The following is a 24811-nucleotide window of genomic DNA, read 5'->3' on the forward strand; positions in this document are numbered from 1 at the left end:
AGTGTTCATACATTTAATAGTCTTCTGGGATCTGATAACTAAAATATATTATTTATAGCATATGATGAAAAAACTGGCATTTTAGTCTTTGTTATGAAATTTTCTTTGTGAGAATAGTTTACAACTTGACAGGTTAAGCACAAAATAGGTGAATGAAGTGGTTGACAGTGACCCTGGGGCTGAGAGTTTTTAGGCTATGGAGAACTCCAAGGACAAACCCTAGGAGAACTAGCTCCCAGGAAGTCCAAGCACCAGATAAGTAAAGTGCCCTTGCTCATCTCTAAATTACCCTCAACAGCCTTCCTTCTGCCCAGAACATTGAACTTTCCCACAGAACGTACCAAGTTCATTTTATGTGCATCACAACAGATTCTTTCCAAATTATTATGGTTATTTTAGTAGTATTATTTATCGTATTTACATTCCTCCAGCTTTGCAAGGGCATTTTATTTGGGGGAAAGGGATCAGAGAGAAAGGGTAAATAGATTATTTCTTGCTTTCTTTCCTTAGCTTCAGTTAAAGATCCGAGAGTCACCTTGGTTTTGGAATCTGATTGTGTCTCCACAGATTCAACATTGTACCATATGCTCTGTAGAAACCTTGGAACAAATTGTTTTTTTGCACCACCACCTATAAGCTTACCTTGTGAGGTGAAGTGAGGTCTTTCTAGTTGGGAGGCAGCAGTCCCTGATCGGGGTGGAGGCGGAGGAGGTCTGCAGTATGGAAGAGGCTCCTGTGAGCTGCTTTCTGTATCAATTCCAGGAATGAACACATACAAATCGTCATACTGGTTCTCAGAGCTTTCGCCCTCGACCTCTGGCAGCCTGGATCTTGGCTCAGCACCTGGCTCTTCCTCCTCTGTGTCCCCAGCCCTTTCAGGTTCCTCAGATGTGGCTGTGCTCCGTCTGTGGGTCTTCCTGAGTTCGTGATGAAATGCTGGGGACTGTGTGGCTATTTATGATGAAGATTGAGCAGTTTCACTTACACACATTGTCTGGAGGCATTTTGAAAATTTGCACAGAAGTTGTAGCACAGTTAACAAGCTTTTGTGACCTGCAATGTAGTAAAAAGCTGCCCACTGCATAGCTCTGCTTTACTGAATGAGCCTCGAAGCCCCGTCTCATCTTGTTTCCTGAGTACATGACACATCCACAAACAGACATTTTGATTCTGTGGAGAAACTGCTGAAAACGAATCTGCGCTTTACTTTGCATCTCTACATATTTATTATACATACTACTTAGGGCTGATAATAGGCATTGCAGTAACTTATATAATTAACATCCATAAATTATTATGGGTACTTCATTAATTTTTGAAAATGATACTTGGTAAAATGCCTTTTTTTTTTTTTTCCTGGAGAAAGCATACCTAATGATAAAATGCATTCTGTTTTGAAATTTAACCAAATAATTGAGTCAATGTCCCTATGGTCTAAGAAGCACACAACATATACTTTTACATTATACTCTAACCACCCAGGAATAGCACAAAAACATTAAGCGGCAATAACTTCATATCTGTGAAACAATTTACACAATCTTTTCTTTTTAAAAATGAAAATGAAAGACATATTCTTTTTGATTTTTCAAACAGATGGAATGTGTCTTATCATTTTCAATGAAAAAGAATTGTTTTCAAATTTTGTTAAAATATAGCTTTAAATATCAAATGAAACAGTGTGGGGAAGGAGACACTTGTTCTTTGTTGCTTTGAAAAATGAAGTCACACAGTAGAAAATTTTCAGCAGTGTGAGAAAAATGAGGCCCATGAGAAAGTATGCCTGTGATGGTGCCCTGTATAGTCTTTTCTTTCACACGAGGAAGAAGAGAGACGCAGTGTTTGCTTCTAGAACTGAACTTAGGTTCTATTAATACTAGTCTGGGATAAGTAAGCAGACTTCTGTGGTATATGTATGTGCTGTCCTGTGTGTGTGCAGTGTATGTGTATGGGGGGAGTGTATGTGTATGTGGTATACCTGTGTGTGTGTTATGTGTGAGGTATGTTGTGCATGTGGTATGTGTGTGTGTGTATGTGGTATATATAGGTGTATGTGTGGGAGGGTGTATGTGTATGGTGTGATGTGTGTGGTGCATGTGTGCTGTTGTATATGTTGTGTGTGTGTGTGTGTGTGATGTATATAGGTATGGGGGTAGTATTTGTATATGATGTGTTGTTTGTGTGTGATTTTTCTCCAGAGGTCTCATTCAGTTTTCTATTCCTCACACCTCGACACTGGCCCTAGAATAAAGTGATCCCTGGAAATGCTGATGGAGTAGATGACGGAGCAACTGGAAGGGGATTACTGCTCAGCCGTAAGTACCTGAAGATGCTTGACTATTTTGTCTAAGAAAATCAGTCATCAGCCTAGAATTGCAGTCAAGGATGGGAAATTGCACACTGCACTTTAGTTGTACAATCAGTGTTTCTTGACACTGACAAAACATAGACATTCCAGGTGCTTGGCAGGTGGATCCAGCCCTGGCAAGTTAGAGTTAGTAGGCAGAGGGTTCAGCATGCCCAGTCATTATTGTGATGCTGACTGGGGTGCCTTGACCTCACCGAGCCCCATGAAAACTGGTGGCTGAGCCCAATCATGGTCTCACAGCTGAGAGAGCTCTCAGTTTCAGCCGTAGAGATGAGATTTTTCTTTACAAGAAACTGCAATAATGTTCTCTTGTTGTTGGCAAGCCTTCAGAGGGTGGAATATTATGATAGATGTGTGGTCAGTATTAATAATGAACTTTATCATAACCTTTTATTATTAAGGTGATAAAATATATAACCTATAGCCCTTTTAATCAGTTTATTAATTTAATATGTAGTATTAATGTACATATTGTAATAATATTTGAAGGATTTTATCAAAGTATACTTGGTAAGCTTTGCATTGAATTTTGTCTGATTTGCCTATCAGTCTGTCATTCAAAAAGCTTGTGGTCAGTAGTGTACAACTGAGCATTGATCATATAATGCTTCTAGGTCATATGGATCTGAAAAGACAATCCTATTCTCCCAAGACAAGTATTTTAAATGAAGGAAACAAGCCATAAATGGAGAAGCAGATAAGTGAAATAAAATGCTGAATGATGCTGAGCACAGTGGAGAAAGACAAAAGCAAAGGGAAATGAAGAAATGTTAAAAACAGGGGTTATGATATGGAGTATGAATGGAGTATGGACGGGAGTTAGGAGGATGTGGGAGGAAGAACGTGTGGAGGGAGCTGAAGCTGCACATGTCCTGAGCAGAGGCATAGTCATTCTCTCTCTCTCTAGGGTAAATATCAATGACAACCAGCTGAATGCTGGCAATATTTCGCAGGTGTAATCAATAGTATTATGGTGGAGTGGATGTACAGTGGGAGAAAAAGGACAAAAGTCCAGAGTAACTTCAAGAATTTTGAACTAACTTAAAAAGAAAAGGCATTTTCGCTGGCTGCAGAGTGAAGTCGGCAGGTGGAGACATTGGGTATAGCAAAAATCAGCATTTCCCGAATGAAGGGTGGGATGCCCGTCATAAATGCTGGTGAAGATGGTAAGCAAGCCATTGCATGCTAATGAGACCTGGCCTGCACATGTATGAACACTGAATTCACCTTCAGATGTTAGACATAGAATTACATGTGCTATGGCATGAAGGATCTTAGAAACATCCTTGCCTCAACTTCCCACTTCACAGCTGACAGAACTCAGTTCCACAGAGAATGTGATTGTGTTTTGAAGAACAAATTTGGAAACATAGTTTTCAAATACCCAGAAAAGAATATCAAAGTGATTTGTATAATTTTTCAGGGTAGGAAACTCATAACCTCATATTTGATTATTAAATCTTGACTTTATAAAAGGTGTTTAAATTAGCCCATGTAGGCAAAACATCTTTAGCACAATATTATTTAAAAATCCTTTGGTTGATAAAATACCTTCCCACACTTTCTGTTCAGTCTTGTTTTCAAATTTCATACACTATACTACAAAACCTGTATGTATTCATGGATTAGAAGAAAACTTACAGGGTGAACATGTTGCAAATGTGGTAACATCCTCTTCATAATCATTTTCTTGCTCATTATTTCTGCTAATGTTTTGGATCTGAAAGGAAGGAAGGTAATTTTTAATAATGTGCATTCATCTTACCTACAGGGAAAATGCTTTTAAAGTTTTATTAAATACTTAAATTCTTCTTTGTTACCGACTTTGGTTATACATGTGATCAAAGATACATGGTATTAAAAGCAAAAGTAAGAAAGACATCCATCATGAATAATAAGTGGATTTTAAAAAGAAACCTAACAATCGTTTTAACACTTGATGAAGGCAATAATCATGAGTTTGGGTGTGGTATCCTGTACCAAACTGAATACAAACACTTCTCTTAAAACTGGATATTAATTATATCAGGTATATTATGGTACAATTTTTTTCCATTTTACATACCAACTACTATTCCCCTCCCTCCCCTTCTCCCATCCCCATTCACTTCTTATAGGGGCTAGTCAACGCAGTTGGCATACCCAAGTGGAGGTAGGACTAAGCCCCTCCCCTCTGCATCAAGGCTGAGTAAGGCCATTCCCTACCATAGGAAATGGGCTCTAAAAAGCCACTTCATGTACCTGGGATAGGTCCTGGTCCCATTGCCAAATGCCCCACAAACAGATCAATCCACACAACTGCCTTCCACATTCAGAGGGCCTAGTTTGGTCCCATGAAGGCTCTCCAGCTGTCAGTCCAGAGTCCGTGAGCTTCCACTAGCTTGGGTCAGCTATCTCTGTGGTTTTTCCCATCATGATCCTGACCCCTCTTGCTCCTATAATCCCTCCTCCCTCTCTTCAACTGAACTCCAGGAGCTTGGCCAAGTGCTTGGCTGTGGGTCTCTGCATCTGCTCTCAATAGTCACTGGATGTAGGTTCTTTGATAATAGTTAGGGTAGTCACCAGAGTACAGGGGAAGGCTAGTTCAGGCACCCTCTCCACCATTGCTACGAGTCTTAGCTGGGGACATTCTTGAAGATGTTTATTCCATGTCTTTATAAGGAAGAAAGTAAGCTCATTTATTTCTATTTATTTGTCTTTTTGAAGTCAATTCTGGTATGTATTTACTTACTAATTAACTTATTTAGGAATGGTGGAGCTTGAACCCAGGCTCTCCAACATGTTAAGCATTCACTCCACTGCTGATATATACCTCAGGTCACACTATATGTAGAAGACAGACTTACTGAGAGAGAACAAAATATATTTATCACTAGAAGAGCAGTTTTGTTTAAATTCTCTGAGGAGATGGAGCTCCTGTAATTGTGGAACACACTGCTCCTCTTAGAGAAAGTCAAGCGACAGCAACTCCATTTGTCCAAACTGCATACAGAAAAGGATGGCGGTGTGGCTGTATTTAACAGAGACCACACATTTTAAACACAAATGTCAAGTGGCTTTTTCAAAGATATGTTTTTGTTCTTAACAGACTTGATGGAAATAATAAGGCCATTTGTTCTAAGTTAGAGAACCCACACTGGTACACTTTACACATTATTGTAGCTAAGGTATGCTGAGGTATTTGACCAGTACACTGACCTCATCAATTTTCTTTACCATCTGTGTTGGCCAATGAGAACCCAATGGAATTGACTTATTTTTAATGGATGTTCTTCATGAGAGTATCATAACCTCTCATTTTCCAGGGAATCTTAAGAATGAAGATTTAAGAGTAAAGAAAAAGTACCTCAGTACTTTGTTGAGTCTGATAATTCATTTTAGTCCTCAGTCCTTTCTCCTAAGTATAATCTATGAAAGATGGCATTGATGTGTTGGATGATATTTGTAGGTATTGGTATTCAAATCATTGTTTAATATAGATATCTTAAGTTTCCAATTAGAATAATCTGTACATTTTATAATGTAGGTCAAGAATATACTTTATAAGTCTATAGCACTCTCAAAATCACATAAAGGAATTTTTTTTACCCTTTAAACATCAGAAATCATTTCCAAAGACCTTAAGAATTATGGAAAAATACCATACATTAAGAGCTACTGGACAAGTATCTAGATATGAGTATAAAGAAATTGAAATCTATTTGGAGTAGGTTTCATGTTATGATTTAAGCCATATAAACAGCCAAACCCAAGAATATCCCAAAAAACCTCCTTCCAAATTTTATCTATGGCCCATATTATGTACAATTAATATTTCCTATAATTAATGCTATACAGAGTAATTATCCTCTCAGGAGTGAAAGTATCTGAAAATATTTATATTGGAAAAGCAAATGCTTCCCCCTCAAGGTCCTTACAGTCATAAATTAATAACATGCTAGATCTAATGACACATGAATAACTATTATACAAAACCAATGATGGCATCAAAGAGAACTCTCATGCTTCTCAGATATCTAGATATTTAAAACTTGGCTGTGTGTTCTAGTAGACCAAGCAAGGGCTGTGCATCATCTGAAAGACAAATCATAGCTATATGATTTATCAGCTATATGGATATCAGGCAAATGCTTAACCCTAAACCTCAATTTTCTACCCTGTGAAATGTGGGTAATATCTATGCCCTCATTTTATGAAGAAGGCCAGGTCATAATAATATAATCTAACACATCTCTACCATGTAGTGAATGTTTAGTGAGCATAATGTTGACTTGATTTTCCTTCTTATAAATACTTTTAAAAAAGCATGGTTTTTTTTTTATTTTTCTTTATTAGAAATTTTCTACTCACTCCACATACTATCCATAGATCCCCCTCCTCCAACCCCCCAGCCCTCTTTCCCAAGCCACCCCACATCCCCACATCCTCCAAATCGAGGTCTCCCATGGGGAGTTCGCAAAGCCCAGCACACTGAGCCTAGGCAGGTCCAAGCCCCTTCCCACTGCACCAAGGCTGTGCAAGGTGTCACACCAGATTCCAGAAGCCTACCCATAGACCAGGGACAGATCCCGATCCCCCTGCCTGGGTGCCCTCCAAACAGTTCGAGCCAAACAACCATCTTCTGTATCCAGAGGGCCTAGTCCAGTCCCATGGGAGCTCCACAGCCACCAGTCCACAGTTCATGGGCTTCTACTAGTGTGGCTGGTCATCTCTGCACATCCTCCCATTATGATCTTGATGTCCCTTGCCTGAAGTATCTCTCCTCTCTCTCATCAATTGGATTCCCGGAGCTCAGCCTGGTGCCTAGCTGTGGATCTCTATATCTGCCTCCATCTGTCACTGGACAAAGGCTCTATGATGACAGTTAGGTTATTTGTTAGGCTGGTCACCAGAGTAGACCGGTCCAGGCACCCTCTGGACCACTGCCAGCAGACCAAGGTGAGGTCAATCTTGTGGATTCCTGAGAGCCTCCCCAGAACCCTGCCTCTTCCTATTCCCATGATGTCCTCATCTATCATGGTATCTTCCTCCCTGCCCTCCCACTCTGTCCCTGTTCCAGCTTGACCCTCCCATTTCCCTATATTCTCATCCCCCACTCCTTGCCCTCTGCCACCCCCCGCCCCCAGTCCACTCATAGAGATCTCATCCAATTCTCCTTAACAGGATCATCCATGTGTCCATCCTAGGGTCTTTTCCTGTTAGCTAGCCTCTCTGGAGTTGTGGGTTGCAGTCTGGCCATCCCTTCCCTCCCATTTAGTATCTACTTATGAGTGAGTACATACTATGTTTGTCCTTCTGAGTCTGGGCTACCTCACTCAAGATGATATTTTCTAGATCCATCCATTTGCCTGCAAATTTCATGATATCTTTGTTTTTTACTGCTGAGTAGTACTCCATGGTTTCTTTTTCTAAGTCTGATTTTATTCATACATTTGTTAAACATGTAGTTGGTTTTCTATATAGCACATATACTGTTATTAAAAGAAGAAAGTTAAGAAATAAAGTCAAAATTACTCATTGATGCTGGAAGATCAAGGGAAACAAGATACAGTATTTTATTTATTTTAATAAGTCATCACTACAGATAAAATAGAGAATTAAAAGTTGAACCCAACACAGTGATGGTGGCTGATTGCAATATCCCACTTCTACCAATAGATGGGGCATCCAGAAACTCTCAAAAACCTCCTGAAGTTAGACTTGAGGCATTGAAGATGGAGGATGGAAGGACAGACAAAAGAAAACTTCTAAATAGAGACAACAGAAAAATCAGGACAGGGGTTTTGAAATGTATCACAAAGTTAAACGCATCACCAAAGCTCAAAAGAAAAGTTTTGAGACCAGTTTATCTGGCTTTCAAGGAGAGAGAGTTGCTGGTGACCCTGGTAGATTCATCAACCCAAAGAAGCTTAAAGAGCTAAGTGTGGGCAAAGAATGGAATGCTTCATGCACCAGGTTTTGTTTCAGGAACAGTGTGACATTATATTCAGAATTTGGTTTTCAAAATATAAGCTAATGACATCAGAGAGAGGTGGGGCAGGGAGAGAGACAGAGGGAGAGAGCTAGATTATGGGCAAGGACTACAGAGATGGAGCAGACAGGATGTTTAAGAACTATGATGTCAAAGGCTGGAAAGGGAGTTAAATATGACCATGAAAATGTCTAACCCTCAATATCTAGTGGCAGCTCTCAGGTTAAAGTCTTCTTTTTAAAATCTTTCAGAGATGAAGACACCGATTAACACCACATTTTTGATTCAATCTAGAACTAAGCTAGTGGTCTAGAGAGAATATGTTCAGCTTAAATATCCTTTGTATTGGATCTTGGAACACTTGAAAGTCTATTTGGAGTGGATGTATGAGTATAAAATAGAGAGCCTTCCAATCTTTGAAAACAGAGACTAGTTTTATAGTGGACAAATAAACTTCTGATTTGATCAGTAAGACATAACTGAGAAATCTGACTAACAGAACTGAACTGTAAGTACAGAGTCAAAATTGTGCTTTAAAGATTTCAGAAGAGCAGTTAGATACAGGCTACTGAACATTGATTATAAAATATACTTGTTCAACTACTGGCTCATTCCTTTCCAAAATATAAGATGATAAACTGGCCATGAAATTAAATAGATAAATTTAGTGCTGCAAACTTCTAAACAGTACACTGAGTATGAAAAAACAGAGCTGTATCGACATTTTAGAGCTGAAGCTAGATGGGGAGGAAGCAGCAGGAAGAAGGGCTTTAGTGAATAAGTACAAGAAAGAAAAATGACAGATACCAGGAGGGTGTAATCACACAGTCAGAGGTCCAAACTAAATTTTTTATTAACCTTTTTTGATTTCAAAATGATACTCAGAACTGAGCTGAAACATCTTACAGAAGGAAGAGTTGCTGGCTTAGGGAACTTTACCCAAAATAATCAACAACTGCATCATCCCAGAAAGTTCTCAACACACCATCTACAAGTAACATTTTTAAGCATGATTGTTATCACCAACATGGACCAATCAGGCAATGGACATTTCTTAAAGATTTTTTTCTGTGTATGTTGCTATAATACATGGCAAGTTTTTAAGGAGACAGAGTGAGGTAACATAACATTCCCCTAAGATGCTAAATATTTAGCTTGGAAAAAAATGTAAAATATACCAAGAAATTATAATTTTGTGTTTTGCTTAATTAAAAATTTTAGTATAAGAAACTATTGAAATCACTCTTTACAAAATAGCTAGGACTGGGCTGTGAAGGATGAGAAGGGTTTGTGAGACTCATCCTGAATCTAGTGGTAGCAGCTAACAGATGTTTACTGACCTAATGGATGAAGGGATGAAGTGTGAATTGGTAAAAGGATGAATGTGGGTGTTCTAGCAAAGAAAAGCAAAGCATGGCTGGGTGGGCCTTAAAGATACAAGGCAAAGAGAAAGGCCACAGGATCCAAACAGCAGGTGACTTTTTTCAGAAGATGTAAATTGTGATAGGAAACCTGGAGGCAGCACTTGTTTACTGAAGCTTAGTTGTATGTAGCGCTCTGCAGCGCAGCGGCTGCTGATTGGTGGAATGCAGCGGCTGCTGACTGGCAGAAGGTTTTTCCAATCAGCACCCTTCTGAACATGTGTAGATTCCATAGGTTATGAGTTCTGAGCTAAGGAAGCCACCGGATAGATATGAATTTGAATCTTTCTGTCCTGTTATTACTCACATTAGCTCAGCTAATTCCTTTCTGGTTTGGCCTCTCTAGATGCCAAAAGAGCTTAAATGTATCTCATCTCATAGAGTTACTGAAAAATACAACTGACATCAAGTACTTGGAATAAAGCTTGGTAAATAGAAAACAGTCTGCAACTGCTATCTATATTATTTTAAGAGTGTTGTTTCACTATAGAATTAAATTTTATGTCACTGTATTTTTCATATAGCCATGTTTATGTTAACATTTATAGTCAGTTACAAGGTTGAATAAAGACCAGTTGTATTTAAACTAGAATATAAATAATAAAACCAAAGGGTCCAAAATTATAAAGGATTAAAACTGGACACCTTTTCTTAGCTCAAGATCTTTTTAAATTATACCTAATTTAGGTACAGGAAATCATAGCACAAATATTAACACAGGTTCATGCTGGGCCTCTTTATACTCATAGGCGTTAAGCAGGGGACCTGGGCATGGTGTGTAGGTTATGTACTCATATCTGCTTGAAATTCCATTTGGTACAACTTCCTTTGTAACATCATGAAAGAGCTGGGGGCCAGCTGGATATAGGCTGAAGGAATCTCAGGTTATCCTACAAGGGAGTAAACTTTGATTTTATAACATTTATGCTGCAAATGTTTGTTTAGGTTAGTTTTAAATTAACTTCTCTTCTTCTAGCACAAAATGATGGAAGGCAGGACCCATGCCACCCATAGGCATTTCATAACAGGAATGCAAAGAGAAGGGACAAGACATTGGCATAGATAGGGTACAGAGTCCATAGTGAGCTGTGAGGAGGTGATAAAGTCCTTGACTACGCATGTGAATCTGCAGTTGCCACATCTAAATTATTGGTCATTCTAGTTTGCATGGTGAGGATAGGAACATGTATCAGACAGTAGCACAAAGTTCACTACTGAGTCTTCCAAAGTCTAGACATCGGTTTTAGTTTTAAACTTAAATCTAGTTAATGAAGGTCAGTAGAGGATATGCAAGGCACCACCATGGCAAGAATACAAATCATTACCTTGTTTTGAATATGCTAATCAAATCAAGTCTAAAGATGATATAATACGAAGGCACACCAAGTAGAAGGTAGGCAGTAGACAGAGTTCCATGCCTTGAAGCTGGTAGATTGAAGTTAGTGAAGGCACAGGGCCAGGTTTACATCTGTGATAACAATTTTCAAAAACTCATTGTCTGCTGTTTCTGAGCCTTTAATACTTGAGTCAGGGGTCAAAGAAGCAAATGGTCCAAACAACAGAGCAATAAAAGGCTGCATTGCCATCCTTACAGTGGAAGGACACTCCATTTATCTAAAATAAGAGGTACAAGTGGTTTCTGAATTCAAGCCAGAAGCAAACATAAAATGCCAGTTAGACACTTAGCAATTTCCTACAAAAATTATACTCTTCAGTTGTTAGATAATAAGTGTTATTTGACAAATGAAACAAAGGACTGTTTAATTTTATACTATTACTATGAACAAATAAGTGTTATTTGACAAATTAGACAGAACAATCCTTAAAGCGTATGTTGCTGCAAATCTATTCTCAGCATTCATGTGGCTGAGATAATCTCAGTTTCCAAATATGGAATAAGGAGAGTTGATTCCTATTGATTAAAGTATTTGAAACATGGGAGACTAAAAGCAAGGAAAAGTGAAACATTTATTCATTGAAGATGTGGTGAAAGGCTAAATAAATTTCTGGTTTCAATGCTAAAGCTATCTTTGTTAGTAGTGAAGTATTTCATTAGAAAGAAAAAGAAAATAAACTCTTGAGATCTCCCTCTCTCTCTCTATATTATATATATATACACACACATATATATCTGATGAATAATTTTCTTATTAAACCTATCATAATCACTCCATTTCACCATCCACTTCAGTTACCCGAAGGCAGTTACTATCCTATCATACTCTGATGAGTGCATTGGCAGTGTGTACACTCGGATTTTCTGTTCAAGGAACATTACTTCTGCACAAGAAACATACTTGATGCACCCCAAAGGAGCCACAGATGGTAGCAAAATACACTGATAAACTGATAATAGCACAAACCTCTTAAACGTGAATTTTTTGTAATTGAATGAATTTAAGATAATGTAAAGCAGAAACCTTTCCTGGTAGAAGGAAAAGCATTGTTATTAAAGAAATGTATTTCCCCAATACTTACATATGAAATCAAATTCGAAGAGAACCGGTGAAAACAGTAAGCTCACTTTGGCAGCAAAACATTTTCTTTAGTCCTGATGTCTGACAGTTTTTATTAAAACTTGTAATACTGAAATAAATTTGATTTTGTGGAGTCCATCACCAAGACACTGAGATGGTCACTGGTGTACATTTTATAACTGTTGTACAATAAGCCGACAGCACTTCATTCTGTCATTTGGCATTTTGCTTGTTGTGTGTGAGGTGGGGCAGCTTAGCATTTTAAACCCAAGAGTGATTCACTACACAGATTTCAGCTAGTGAAAAGAATTCCTAATCTTCACAGTCATGGCCTGAAAGAAATGACAACTAGTTCTAGAGGACGCCAGACCATAGCTAGCACCCATTTGACTCCGAAAACAGTGCTCTTCATAGTGTAGAGTAATATGGACTTCAATCAACTTGTCTGTTGAGCCTGACTCATCTTCACCTGTGAGGATCTTTGGAAAGAATTTTCTGGTTTTAAATGGAGACCACTACTTATTATCCAAAGGCTAAAGTATTTGGTGGGTAGGGTAGGGTATTGAAGCCTGAACCTGAATAAATATGTGTGTGCCCAAACAGTCTTTAAAAAAATCCATACGGAAACAGGGAAGGTTCATGTTATTCACATTGTCTTAAAGTGTCTCTGACACTGGTCAAAATCTCTAGATACCAACAATGGCCTAGCACCAAGGGAATATGGAAACACTGTCTCAAGTCATTTCCTAGCATGCACGTTAACATTTTGTCTAGTTATCTGAGCAATTTGTATCATTCTGGAACATAGAATTCTAACAATAAGGTAAGGATTGCTTTACCTTACCTGGGATTCGCATTTATTAACATCTGAGTGAGGTGAATGAATAAAAGATTAGGTAGTCTGCCCCACGCCAAAGACAGTTTTATAAAAATTTACAACTCACTAGAAATTTAAGCTGTCTTTAAAACAACAGAAACAATATCAATTCAACACAAAACAAGTCCAGTCAGTAAAGAAATATAATAGTGTCAAAGAAGATAATTTTTAGTTAGTTTTATTGAAACACTTATCCAAAGCTTACTAAATATCAGAAACTGAAAGAAATGGAGGCCAGATAAAAAGTAAATTAAGTTTCTTCTAGTAAAAGATATACTTATAATATATGGGATAGATGAAATAACCTAGTTATTAATAGTTATTAGGGATAGCTTACATAATATTTTCTATATACCAGAAAATGCTATAAGCTTTACAGAGTTAATTTTCAATGTTAACATATTTAATTTTCAATGTACCTTTTCTGAGTTAGGTTGCTATTATGATTCTCATTAAGTGAATGAAAAATTAAGCACAATGGGCTAAATAATTTACCCAAGGATACACAGATAGTATTCTTACTGGAGATTTCACACAGTAAGATAAATAAGTAAATAAACACAGGAAGTCATCTTAGTAACATGCCAAGTCATGTGATTCTATAAATCATGTGATTCTATAAACCAAGTCAAAATGTTCACAGAAGGTATAGCTTAGTTTTGCAAGAAACAAACATCAGGTTGGTGGCATCTAAGACATCTAGTTATGATCATAAAACATTCAAAAGCAGAGGCAGGGGGAGGATACTGTGGGCTAAACAACATAATCAAAATAGTCAAAGAACTCGCACAAGAAACCATAGGTTCTATTTGTGGAACAAGGGGCTTCCTGGCTTGGCCAGAGGGTCAGGAAGTAGGTATCTGTGTGTGACACTCAGGAAAACCCCACTGGTATAGTTCTTCCTGTTTCCCTAGCACATCCGAGCATTAGAGTCAGGGCCTGAGAGTCAGGTTATCTGTCAAACCTGCCCAGAAAGAGCACATAAGATAAATATTCTGGGCTATTGGCAGACTTCCAATGAAACAGAAGGCCCATTCTCAATTCATAAAGAAGAGGTGGGCAAAATTGTAATAAGGACATTTTAAATCAAAAATACAATACAGAATCAGCAGAGGTGTCAATAAAGGAGTATAATGGATGGAGCAGGGCCACAGCAGTGAGGACTACTCTAGCCGTTCTTGCTCATTTTTCTGTTTTTTTCTATGATAGGCATTTTTTAGAAGCTACATATATTGTACATATACATGTACACATCATATATATGTACATTTGGCTTGGATACACATAGAGTGAAAGTATATTATGCTTCTTGTGTTCTTAGAAATAAGAAAATGAGGTGAATCGAGATATGCTATATAATCAGAGAATGCTGCTTTAGACCCAGTCTTTCAACAAGAAATGTTGCAAGGTGAAAATATTACAAGTATAAACATTTGGGGTTCATAATAATACAGTTTGACAACAGACTTTATTTGCTTGGTAGCCTAGAATTAACTTAAGCCTGGCTTGACCATCTAAAGCTATCTCAAACAATGTGAACAATCACGTACTGCTCTCCTCATGTCAGAAATGGGAAAGTAAGGATAGATACTTCCTTGAGTTATTTCTCATAGTCAGTGGATGAAGTGAATGTTATCCATAGCTCTTGTGGGGATACATAATGTGTATGCAGACACTCTTAACTTCTCTGTCCTTCTGTCAAACAGAGATGTACATTGGGAGGGAAAAAAGTAAATAAATATAAACAACAAAATGTCAAGTCCCCTGAGTTCTGTGACCTGAGTCATAAATACCCAAAAGAGTTAGAAAGAGCTTGACAGCCATGACTGTGACCCCCATCACTTGGAAAGTGGAGGTAGGAAGACCACGACTTTGAGGCCAGCCTGTGCTAAAGTAGTATTTCATTAGAACCTCCATGTATATGGAGGAGGTCAGATAATAGTGTTAAGGATGGGAGTGGGTATTACACTCAGCATTCAACATTAGGTGTTTACAACGAAAGCTGTGCAGGAGCCTGCCATAGGGATTCATTATAACATACCTCCTATCTGAAAAGAGGCATGTAATAACCTCTTATTGCCTTTAATGCTTTGAGGGCTTTAATTTTTCTAAAGGAAAACAGGGTCTTTTCTCATCATTTTTACTTGACTCTTAATATACCAGAAGATATTTGTGAGCAACAGCTCTCATGCTTTCCAAAATAAGCGCTATTATGAACTACTGGAGAGACCTCAAGGCAAAGCAGGCAGCTTATTAACTGTGATTTTATGAGGCTTCACGAATTCCATCTTGTGGAAGGCAAAAAAAAAAAAAAATCCTTACAGCTGGCACTGCCTTTTTCTTAATACTTCACAGCTGCCATCCACTTCAAGCAACGGCCACTGAAAGTGAAGTAAAATGCAGAGGAAAGGGGGGTATAGAAGTCACATTTCCCATGGGATAGAAACACACATGGGAGGAGTCTGGACAATAGCCTCTATCATGTGTGAATTTGTGATAGGCAGAAGACAGTGGCATGAACCATCATTCAGCTGACGTCTCAGTATTCAGCCCAAGAGTCCTCATCTATGCTGGTGAATTTGTGGTCCTGTACATTGTAGTTGTATTCATGCATGTGTGCACTCATTCATTCCATAAACAAACTGAATGTATACTATGTGTCAGGAAGTGATTTAGGATATAGCAGTAATGAAAATAGGATAGTTTCTGACTCTGTGAGGCTTTACTCTAATGGATGGGAGACAGATAATAAAAAAATAAATAATATGCCATGTAGTTATAATTGGTAGGGACAAAATAAAGATGAATAGTGTCAGAATTTGGTTCTTATTTTTACATAGCTCCAATAGTTATTATATACATGTATATGACTATGGAATGTATGTTTAGATATAAAATATATGTATATTAAAAGATACAATTTGTCAAAAATGTATAAATATGTATATATCTGTGCATGTATTTACCTTTTCTTAGGTTCTTCCGGATGTTCTCTACTCCTCACAGCCAGAAAATACTCAGGTCTCCTCAACTTGAAAGTCATAGAATTTTATGCTTCATTGCCTTTACTCAAGTGTGAGCATGAGTGAGTGCCTCTGTGAGACTTGCAACTCTGGGTCATGGACATAACAAACACATTTGCCTGCCAGTCTTTCTCACAGTATGTGCATCCTTAGACTTGACCACAGTGAGAAGTGTGAAACATGGTCTTGTCCTCATGAAAAGGAACAGAGTCCTCAGGTTTCTGTTGACCCACACCTCCAACATTTAAGCCATCTAGCTTAGACAGTCTACCCTCTAACTCCCCTTTACTGAAGCCATCTAGTGTAGCTAGAGTTTTCCTTCCTGGCCCACAGTCAGGACAAATCTCTGACACCCGCCAGTCCCACAGCCTCTCAGACCCAACCAAGTAAACACAGAGACTTATATTGCTTACAAACTGTATGGCCGTGGCAGGCTTCTTGTTAACTGTTCTTATATCTTAAATTAACCCATTTCTATAAATCTATACCTTGCCACGTGGCTCATGGCTTACCGGCATCTTTACATGCTGGTTGTCCTGGAGGCGGCTGGCAGTCTCTCTGACTCAGCCTTCCACTTTCCAGCTTTATTCTCCTCCTTGTCCCACCTATACTTCCTGCCTGGCCACTGGCCAATCAGTGATTTATTTATTGACCAATCAGCAACACATTTGACATACAGAACATCCCACAGCTATCTAGAGCAAAGATAAACAAGCCATGTACAAGATGCAGGCAGAGTGATGAGCAAAATTAGTCACCGTCATGGTTTAACCTAGAGAGTTCTATGACGGCTTATAAGCCAAGCAGGCAGGATGATGTATGCAGAGATGCATAACTCATCTGGTTAAATCTCCATTTGAGTATGATTCTTCTAATTTTCAGGGTAAAATGGCAAATGAAACAGCTTGAAGCCAACTCAGATATTTTGAGAATAGAATCAGAGGGCCTTCCCCTTAGCTACAAAGAGGTGCATTGTGGCCCACTTTAGCAGGTTCCTACCTCTGGATGGTCCTGTAAGACTGATTTCTGAAGTCTGATATTTTCTATGGATTTCTGAGATCAGTTTCTGGTTTTTCTCAGTGAGGCCCTAAGCCATAGGCCTGTTGTTAAAGCCTTGCAAATTAAGGATGTCTGACCTTGAAACGGTCATTTATCTAAGCCTTACTGTATGTGGATGGGGGAAATTCATCTGTGTGTTATACATGTTTGTGTGTGTACTCGCATTGGTCTGTCGAATACAGTCGTGGTAATGATAGCGAAGCTTCACAAGAGGAATAACAACAGCAAGGATAATAGTTGTGCTTTGTGGCACTGAACTATCATTTTACACATCATCATCTTATGTTCAAATGCATGCTACTTTATTTTCACAGAGGAAGAAGCACATAGCTTACAAAGAGAGTAAGTCATTTGGCCTAGGTCAAATATTAACTATTCAAGTGAGATTCAGAAACCATGTCCTTATGCCAGCTGTGTTGGGTCTCTTAACCTCTCTGCAACGTGCCAGGTGTGGGAAAGAAGTAGGGAACAATGTGGCAGGACAGTACTGTCCACATGGGAGGAGGAAAAGTGCTACAGGAAATGAAGTTTGAGAGAACTCTGGTGTGTCTGGATGCCACTGGAGCTGCCCATTCCCACCTTCACCCAGCAAGAAGCAGACAAAAATGGAGGTGCTGGAGACTAACAGCTACATGGGATTTGTTTGCCCCAGAGAGTTGGCTGGAGAACAGACAGGAAGCAGAGCCTCTGGCACGGCCTTAGTGCTGCATGTAATGCCCCCGGGAAACACTCTTGACTTCTAGTTTTGCTTCTAGGGTTTGGGGGCAACTCAGCCATGGCACTGAATTCATGCTGCTGCTGCTGCTGCTGCATGTCCATTCCTGTTCAATCACCTTGTTCTCCCAGGCCCTAGCCACCCTCATCTCGGTTCTTCTGTTCATGATCGTTCACTCGGCATCCTCCCCAGCTTCACGGATGCTCCAAATGACTACTGACTACCTTTCTTTCTCTTATCTTCAATTCTTTTCTGTTGCTATGGTTTCTTGATGTTTGTGCTTTCATCTGGCAACTTGGTCAGTTCTTTTTAGAAAAGGAACTGGCAACACCAAAAAGTGACAAGACAAAAACAAAGCAAAACAAAATTCCAAACCAAACCCCCATCAGACAAACAAACCACCTGTAGTGTTTCAATAAACTTTGTCTAAGATTTTCCCCAATTACCTGGACTCCCTTTATCCACACTTGGAAAAGGACAATCTTTATATTCCTTTGGCCTCACAGCAAACCTTGATTTCTGAACAGTTCATGGGCTTTCTAGACTACCCATTGGATGGTCCTGTCTTTTGTTTTCCAGCATGGAGTACAGCCCTTCATAGGGGCAGTGAAATCAACAGGGCTTAGTCTGACACTCCAAATGGGGGGCATATTCTAAGCACTTGTTATGATTAAATTATCATCTTGATTTAACAGGAAACACTTAGGTTATCAGTGAGCAAACTTTTATATGTGTCTTTGAGGGTGTGTCTAAGGGTTTAACTGATAAAGGAAGAGCTACCCTGAGTGTGCTTGGCACCAAACCATGAACTACATTCCTAGACTGAATAAGAAGGGAAAAGGGGGCAACAGTAGCTAAGCACCAGCATCTCATCTTTCTCCTTTCTGACCCACTCACATGGGGACAAGCAGGCACCTGCTCCTGTGGTCAGAGCTAACAGCTGCCCCCACTGTCATGTTCTCTCTGCCATGATAGACTGTGCCCTCAAACCAGAAGCAAAAAGCAATCCTTCTTTCCCCAAGTTGCATCCTGTCGGGTATTTGATCAGAGCAGTGAAACAACAAACCGTGATTAATATGTTATCTTCATCATATGTGTACTTAACACATATGTGCCCATTTCCTCTAAGCAGCACCATTGGGGCTGGTTGGAGATCACCACTGGTGCTCTACATACTGCCCTTCATGCTTGTGCAGCACGCCCTTTAGCTACTCAGCCATCTCCTCAGCTGTTTCCTGATTTGTACCTGCTGTATTGACACATTTCTCTGAACGGGATGCTTGCTTAAATTAAGTAAGATTGTTTGGCTCCTTGTAAATCTCTAATGTAATCTATTCATTGTTTTTCCACACTGATTTTGTTAGCTTAGGAAACATCTCCCTGACAGGTTGCTACTGGGAATATCCAATGTAGAATCAGAGAATTCCAAGATTTTTTAAAAATCTTGTTATACTTTTTAGTTGGCAAATGACTAAGGATATTATTAGAAGTAGTCATTTTCTAGTTGTCAACAGCAGGCACAGTGAAGCTATTTTGGGACCGTTTTTAGTTAAAGAGAACATCTAGTGAATGATTCAGATAAATTCTTGGAAGATTGTGATTTGAAACAAAACTGCATAAACTTCAAAAGACGTGTATTTTGGTAATACAACAAAGAGCCTACACATTTGCCATCATATAAATATATATTTTCATATTGTATATGCATTTTTGATTATAAAATGAAACTAGTCTAAAAATAGTTACTTTTGTTTAGCAATCTAGATATAGACAGGATGGCTCATAAACTCATAAAGATGTGAACACTAACCAAGCCTTCTGGTACATGCTGTACTTACTGAAACACAGCAGCAGTAAATAAGGCCCCTTACCACCATTGCTTCTAATCTAGCTCACACTAGTGATATCAGTCAATGCAATAAAGCAAGAAAGAGAAATAGATCACTAGGATTAAAGGGATATTTAGGAACATTAGTACACCTAAAGATTGTCCTAGACTATCTGGGCAGGTCTAATAGAAACAAACAGGTCCTCTTGAGAAGAAAGGACATTCAAAGACAGAACAGAGAGAGATGAGAACACTCTAGACTGCTGGCTTTGACAGAGAAAGAATTCCACAACCACAAACGTGAGAGTACATGCTCAAGTGGCAAGAATCAAATTTTCTTCTTGAACTTCCAGAAACAAAGCCAAGCAAGCCAATTCCTGTTCACTGACATTTTTTAATACAGCTCTGTGGAGGTTTTAAATGAGACAACAATTTTATACATTTAATACACACACCCTGATGAGCTTGGAAACATTCACTTACTTGACACTGTCACAACACCAAGTCGCTAAGAATGTACATCACTCATGTCTTTGTGTGTGTTTTGGTAATCAACAGGTAACACAAGATCTATGCTCTTAACACATGTTAAAGTAGACAGCACTATACTGCTAACTGTAGGTATCATGTTGCAAAGATAATCTTTACAAACATTTCTCCTGAGAAGACATACAAATGCTCAGCAAGTGTATGAAAAGGGATTCACCATCTCTAATCAGCAGGGAGATATAGATGAAAGGCCATAATGTATATATCACTTCACACCTATTAATGGATATTATTTTTTTAAAGATAAATGCTAGGGAGGACATGGAATAATTTGTTTGCTATTGAGAATGTAGAATGACACAAGCACAAAGGGACACACACACACACACACACACACACACACACAAATGATAGCAAAACTACTATGTGATTCAGCCGTATTACTACTGGGTATGTATACAAAGGAACTGCAATAAATATTTTGATATAGACTTGTTTTTCATGCTATTGAAGCATACTTCATAGTAGTCAAGTTTTTTCAAACAAACCAAGCATCCATCAGTAGATAAAAGGATGGAGAAGGTGTGATGTAGACACATAATTCAATATTAGCCCCCCCCCCAAAAGAAAGAAATTCTGCTGTTTGTGACAACACTGACAAAAATTTAAGGGACGTTATGATGAGTGAACTAATCCATAAGACAAACAATGCATTACTCTACCAACATGAGGAACCTAAATTAGTTACATTCATATAGGCACTGGCTAAAAAGTGTTTGCCAGGGCTAGAATGAGCTGGAAATGGGGACTTGCTTGTTCAATATTTACAGAATTTTTGTCACAAAATTTTCCCACATGTTGACTTTGGCACAGTGAAATTAACTGTAGATGTCTGACCACTGAGCTCTAAGAACATAAATCTGCATTGTTCTGTCATCTAGCCTGTTGTGATTTGTTACTGTAGAACAAAACCTGGAAGCTTGCAATGGCTGTGCCCATTTCTACTTCTGCTGTTCCACCTCTGCCATCTGTGAGGGGAGAATTCCAGAAATTAATTTACCACAGTATCCAACAGTGGAGGACATGGGCTTTGGTAGTGAGAACATTCTGGTGACTGTTGAGCACTGCCCATGGTAAAGTCAAACTTACGGAGATCAGGAGCAATGTTGGAAGCTGTGAAGCCATGGGGCCGTGTTTTACAATTCCTGGAAGACTGTGATTCCAAACTCGGTCTATGGTGATATTTTATTTGTACTGAAATGTGATTTTATTTGTATGTTAATAAATAAAGTTGCCTGGGGGTCAGAGCTAATAGCAAGCCATAGCAGAGCCGGGCGTTGGTGGTGCATGCCTTTAATCCCAGCTCTTGGGAGGCAGAGCTAGGTGGATCTCTGTGTGTTCAAGGATACAGCCAGCATGGAGACACACACCTTTAATCTCAATACCAACCATAGACGACCTGGAGGTCTGTACAGATGGGCAGTGACGAGGAGGTCATGTGGTTGGATTTACAACCAATGAGAAGGCAGAACAGAAAGTCTATATAAAGACAAACATACAGGAAGTAGCTCTCTTGGCTGAAGAGGATAGCAGCAACAGTGAAGGGTAAGGTTTTTAGCTCTGACCTCTTGGGCTTTCATCTTTGCATTGGCTCTGTGTTTCTTACTTAATAAGACGGTTACTTCTACATTGGTCTTTATAGATGGCAAGATGGTTAAGCAAGAGGGATATAGACATTTTCTATCTCATGGTTCTCAAAACAATTCTTGTACCATTCACCAGGTTGCTACTGAAGAATGTGTTCTTTCAAATTCAGAAGTGAAGAAGCAGGCTGGTCTGAACTAAGGGAAAAGTTCAAATTCAAGAGAGGCAGGAAGTGACTGAAGAATAATAAAGTCCCTTTTAAGGCCCAAGAAGTTGTCAGTGTATAACGGAACAGAAAAGCTCTAAGAGAAGATGAAACTGATGATTTTGGCTGTCCATAGTTGAAGATTACATTTGTGTCAGGGAGTTTGGACGTGAGTTACAGATCATATGCAGAACAGAAAAAGCAAGAATACAAGAGGTACATCACACTGAAGTGGGTCTGAGTGAGACAGGAAGTGCAATGGCTTAGAGTGGGCCAGTTGTAATAATATTCATTTAGGTGTAAAGTATGAAAATAAAATATTAATCTTACTGAAAGGAATGCTATAATGTTTGGGAATATCGAGGATGGGGAATGAAGAGACTGACTGCAAATCTATGAAAGAGCTAAATTTAAATTGAAATAGTCATTGACCTAGTAACACATCAGTGGTGGTATCGTATCTGGAGTGATGTCTGCAATTAATGATCAGGAGCCAACAGAATCAAGTACTTGTTCGGAAATGTGCAAATGAAGATCCAAAGCCAGCCAAAGAAATGGACATGGGCATCAGGATTGTGAACAGAAGGAGAGGAGACAACATCTATCTTCTGTTATTGTTGATATTGTCATAAACCTTATTGAGTGTTTGACTCTTCACCTGCCACCACAGTTTAATAAGTTTAAGGAACTTATTAAAACAACATAAACTTAAAATCTTTGCTTCTTTTAGCTTCCTTTCATTTTTGAAATCACAGGCATTTAAAAATGTTAGAGGAGATGCACTTCTGGGAATGAGAAAGATGCAATTATCTGGTGACATACTAAGACAAGAGGGATGAGGAGATACAGGCTCTCAGCTGCACTCCTCATCAGGAAATGCAAGAGTTGATTAGAGGATCGTAGAACCCCTGTCAGCCTTACTTGCTGTGTTTCTGTTTCCACTGCCTCACACTATTCACAACAGTGTCTAGCATGTATCCTTGTAATTGACACAAAGCATTAAAAAAATAAATCCCATAGATTCTATCAGTGAATCAGGAAAACAAATAACTGCTAACATTAGACAGATGGTAAAATTCTTACTAAGTCAGGCAAGAAGGACAATTACACCCATATCCAGAAGCAAATGCTTTCTTTCTAAGTGACACACATTTGTGGAAACCATCCAGATGATCTCCATTGGGAATGGTCAACACAACGAACTACAATGAACACTATTTTTTGGAAGAAACTAAATGCCAAATCAAAGGATGAGTCTTTTGTTGGAATTTAACAAATACATCTTTTGTTTTTGAAGCATAAAAGAGAACTATTTTATGCTTACACTCAACTTTGAATCTAAACACCAACCATAATGTACATTGACTATAGGAAACTTCAGTCCCATCTTTTCATCTCACAGAAGCAGGAGCCAGGGTTATCAAAGGCCCTGCTAAGGTCACAGGCACAGTTATTAACAGCACTACCAGCGTCAGGGCTGGGGCTCTGACCCTACAGCACCATGCTGGGAAGGAAAAACTGTCTAAAAAAGCCAGTGTGAATTTGTTACTGTGGTGGTTTGAATGAGAATGACCCATAAAGGCTCATGTATTTTCATATATTTTTACATTTAGTCCCCAGTTGAACTATGTGAGAGGAATTAGAAGGAGTGGCTTTGTTGGAGGAAGTGTGTCACTAGTACGTTGCTTTGATGTTTCAAATGATCCTGCCAAGCATTGTGTTTCTCTCTATGCCTGCTGCCTGAGGATCAGGATGTAAAGCCCTTAGCTACTTCTCCAGCACCATGCCTGTCACAACGCTCCCTTTCCATGACATTAATGTACTAAGCCTCGAAATCTGTAAGCAAGCCCCTAGTTAAATGCTTTTCTTTATAGGAGTTGTTTTGGTCATGGTGTCTCCTTACAGTGATGGAACAGTGACTAAGACAGTTGCTAAAGTCCAAGTAACAACAAATCCAGAGAAACTGAGCAAACATCACATACATGACAGGAAAAACTGAAGGACATGTTCTCCATGTTCTTCTAGAAGAGAGTGTTCAGAAGGTGTTTACCAAAAGCATTGCCTCATTTAAAGTGTGTGCCATTTCCTGCAATCAAATACCCTGTCTAGCTTTCAGAGCTATAAGAAATTAATGAGGTGAGTTTCTCCTCTCTATTAGATAATCAGTGACCACCATTTTCCAAGACAGAGATAATAAAATACCATGTGATAAAATGCCCCATCAGCAAGTGCTGCTTTATTGCCAAGTAATTATTCATGCTGCAAAGGAAACATGCTCAGTCAGCTTTGGCACTGCGTTCATGAACCTCAGGTCTTTGAGTCTGCAAAATCCTGTGTCTTAAGTGATTATGATCACTGTCCCGGCCCCCAGCCCAACTTCTCCCTTCCTGCTGCTTTCTGTAATGAAGGTCCTAGATGGAGAAAATGAAAGGGTTCTTACAGAGTTAGAGATTTGTAGGCTAGTATCTGAAGAGAGAATATACTAAATCACCTAAAAGAAATCACAATTGTTACTTCTGATGAGAACATAACCAAACACACACACACACACACACACACACACACACACACACACACACACACACATTCTTTGTGTTCCTCTCTGCCTTGATTTAGTTCCCTCCTTTTTCTTATTCTTTCAAAAGAAAAGAATACTGCAGACTGCAGGCATACATACTAAGAGCTATTTGACTGGGCATGTCCTTTACAGAAATCAGCTTCAAAGTAAAACAGG

General features: G+C 38.9%; 1 protein-coding gene across 1 annotated transcript in view; it reads right to left on the reverse strand.

Annotated features, from left to right (window-relative positions):
• The window catches only part of Bank1 (B cell scaffold protein with ankyrin repeats 1), a 230354-nt gene that overhangs the window by 45823 nt on the left and 159720 nt on the right, over window positions 1-24811 (reverse strand). The window contains exons 8-9 of the mRNA XM_059266624.1: window positions 4010-4088; window positions 643-951 (exon numbers count right to left, since the gene is read on the reverse strand). Coding sequence (XP_059122607.1) covers window positions 643-951; window positions 4010-4088 — 388 coding nt within the window. The remainder of the gene's footprint in view (window positions 1-642; window positions 952-4009; window positions 4089-24811) is intronic.

This window comes from Peromyscus eremicus, chromosome 6 (genome assembly GCF_949786415.1).
Source record: "Peromyscus eremicus chromosome 6, PerEre_H2_v1, whole genome shotgun sequence".
Lineage (NCBI taxonomy): Eukaryota > Metazoa > Chordata > Mammalia > Rodentia > Cricetidae > Peromyscus > Peromyscus eremicus.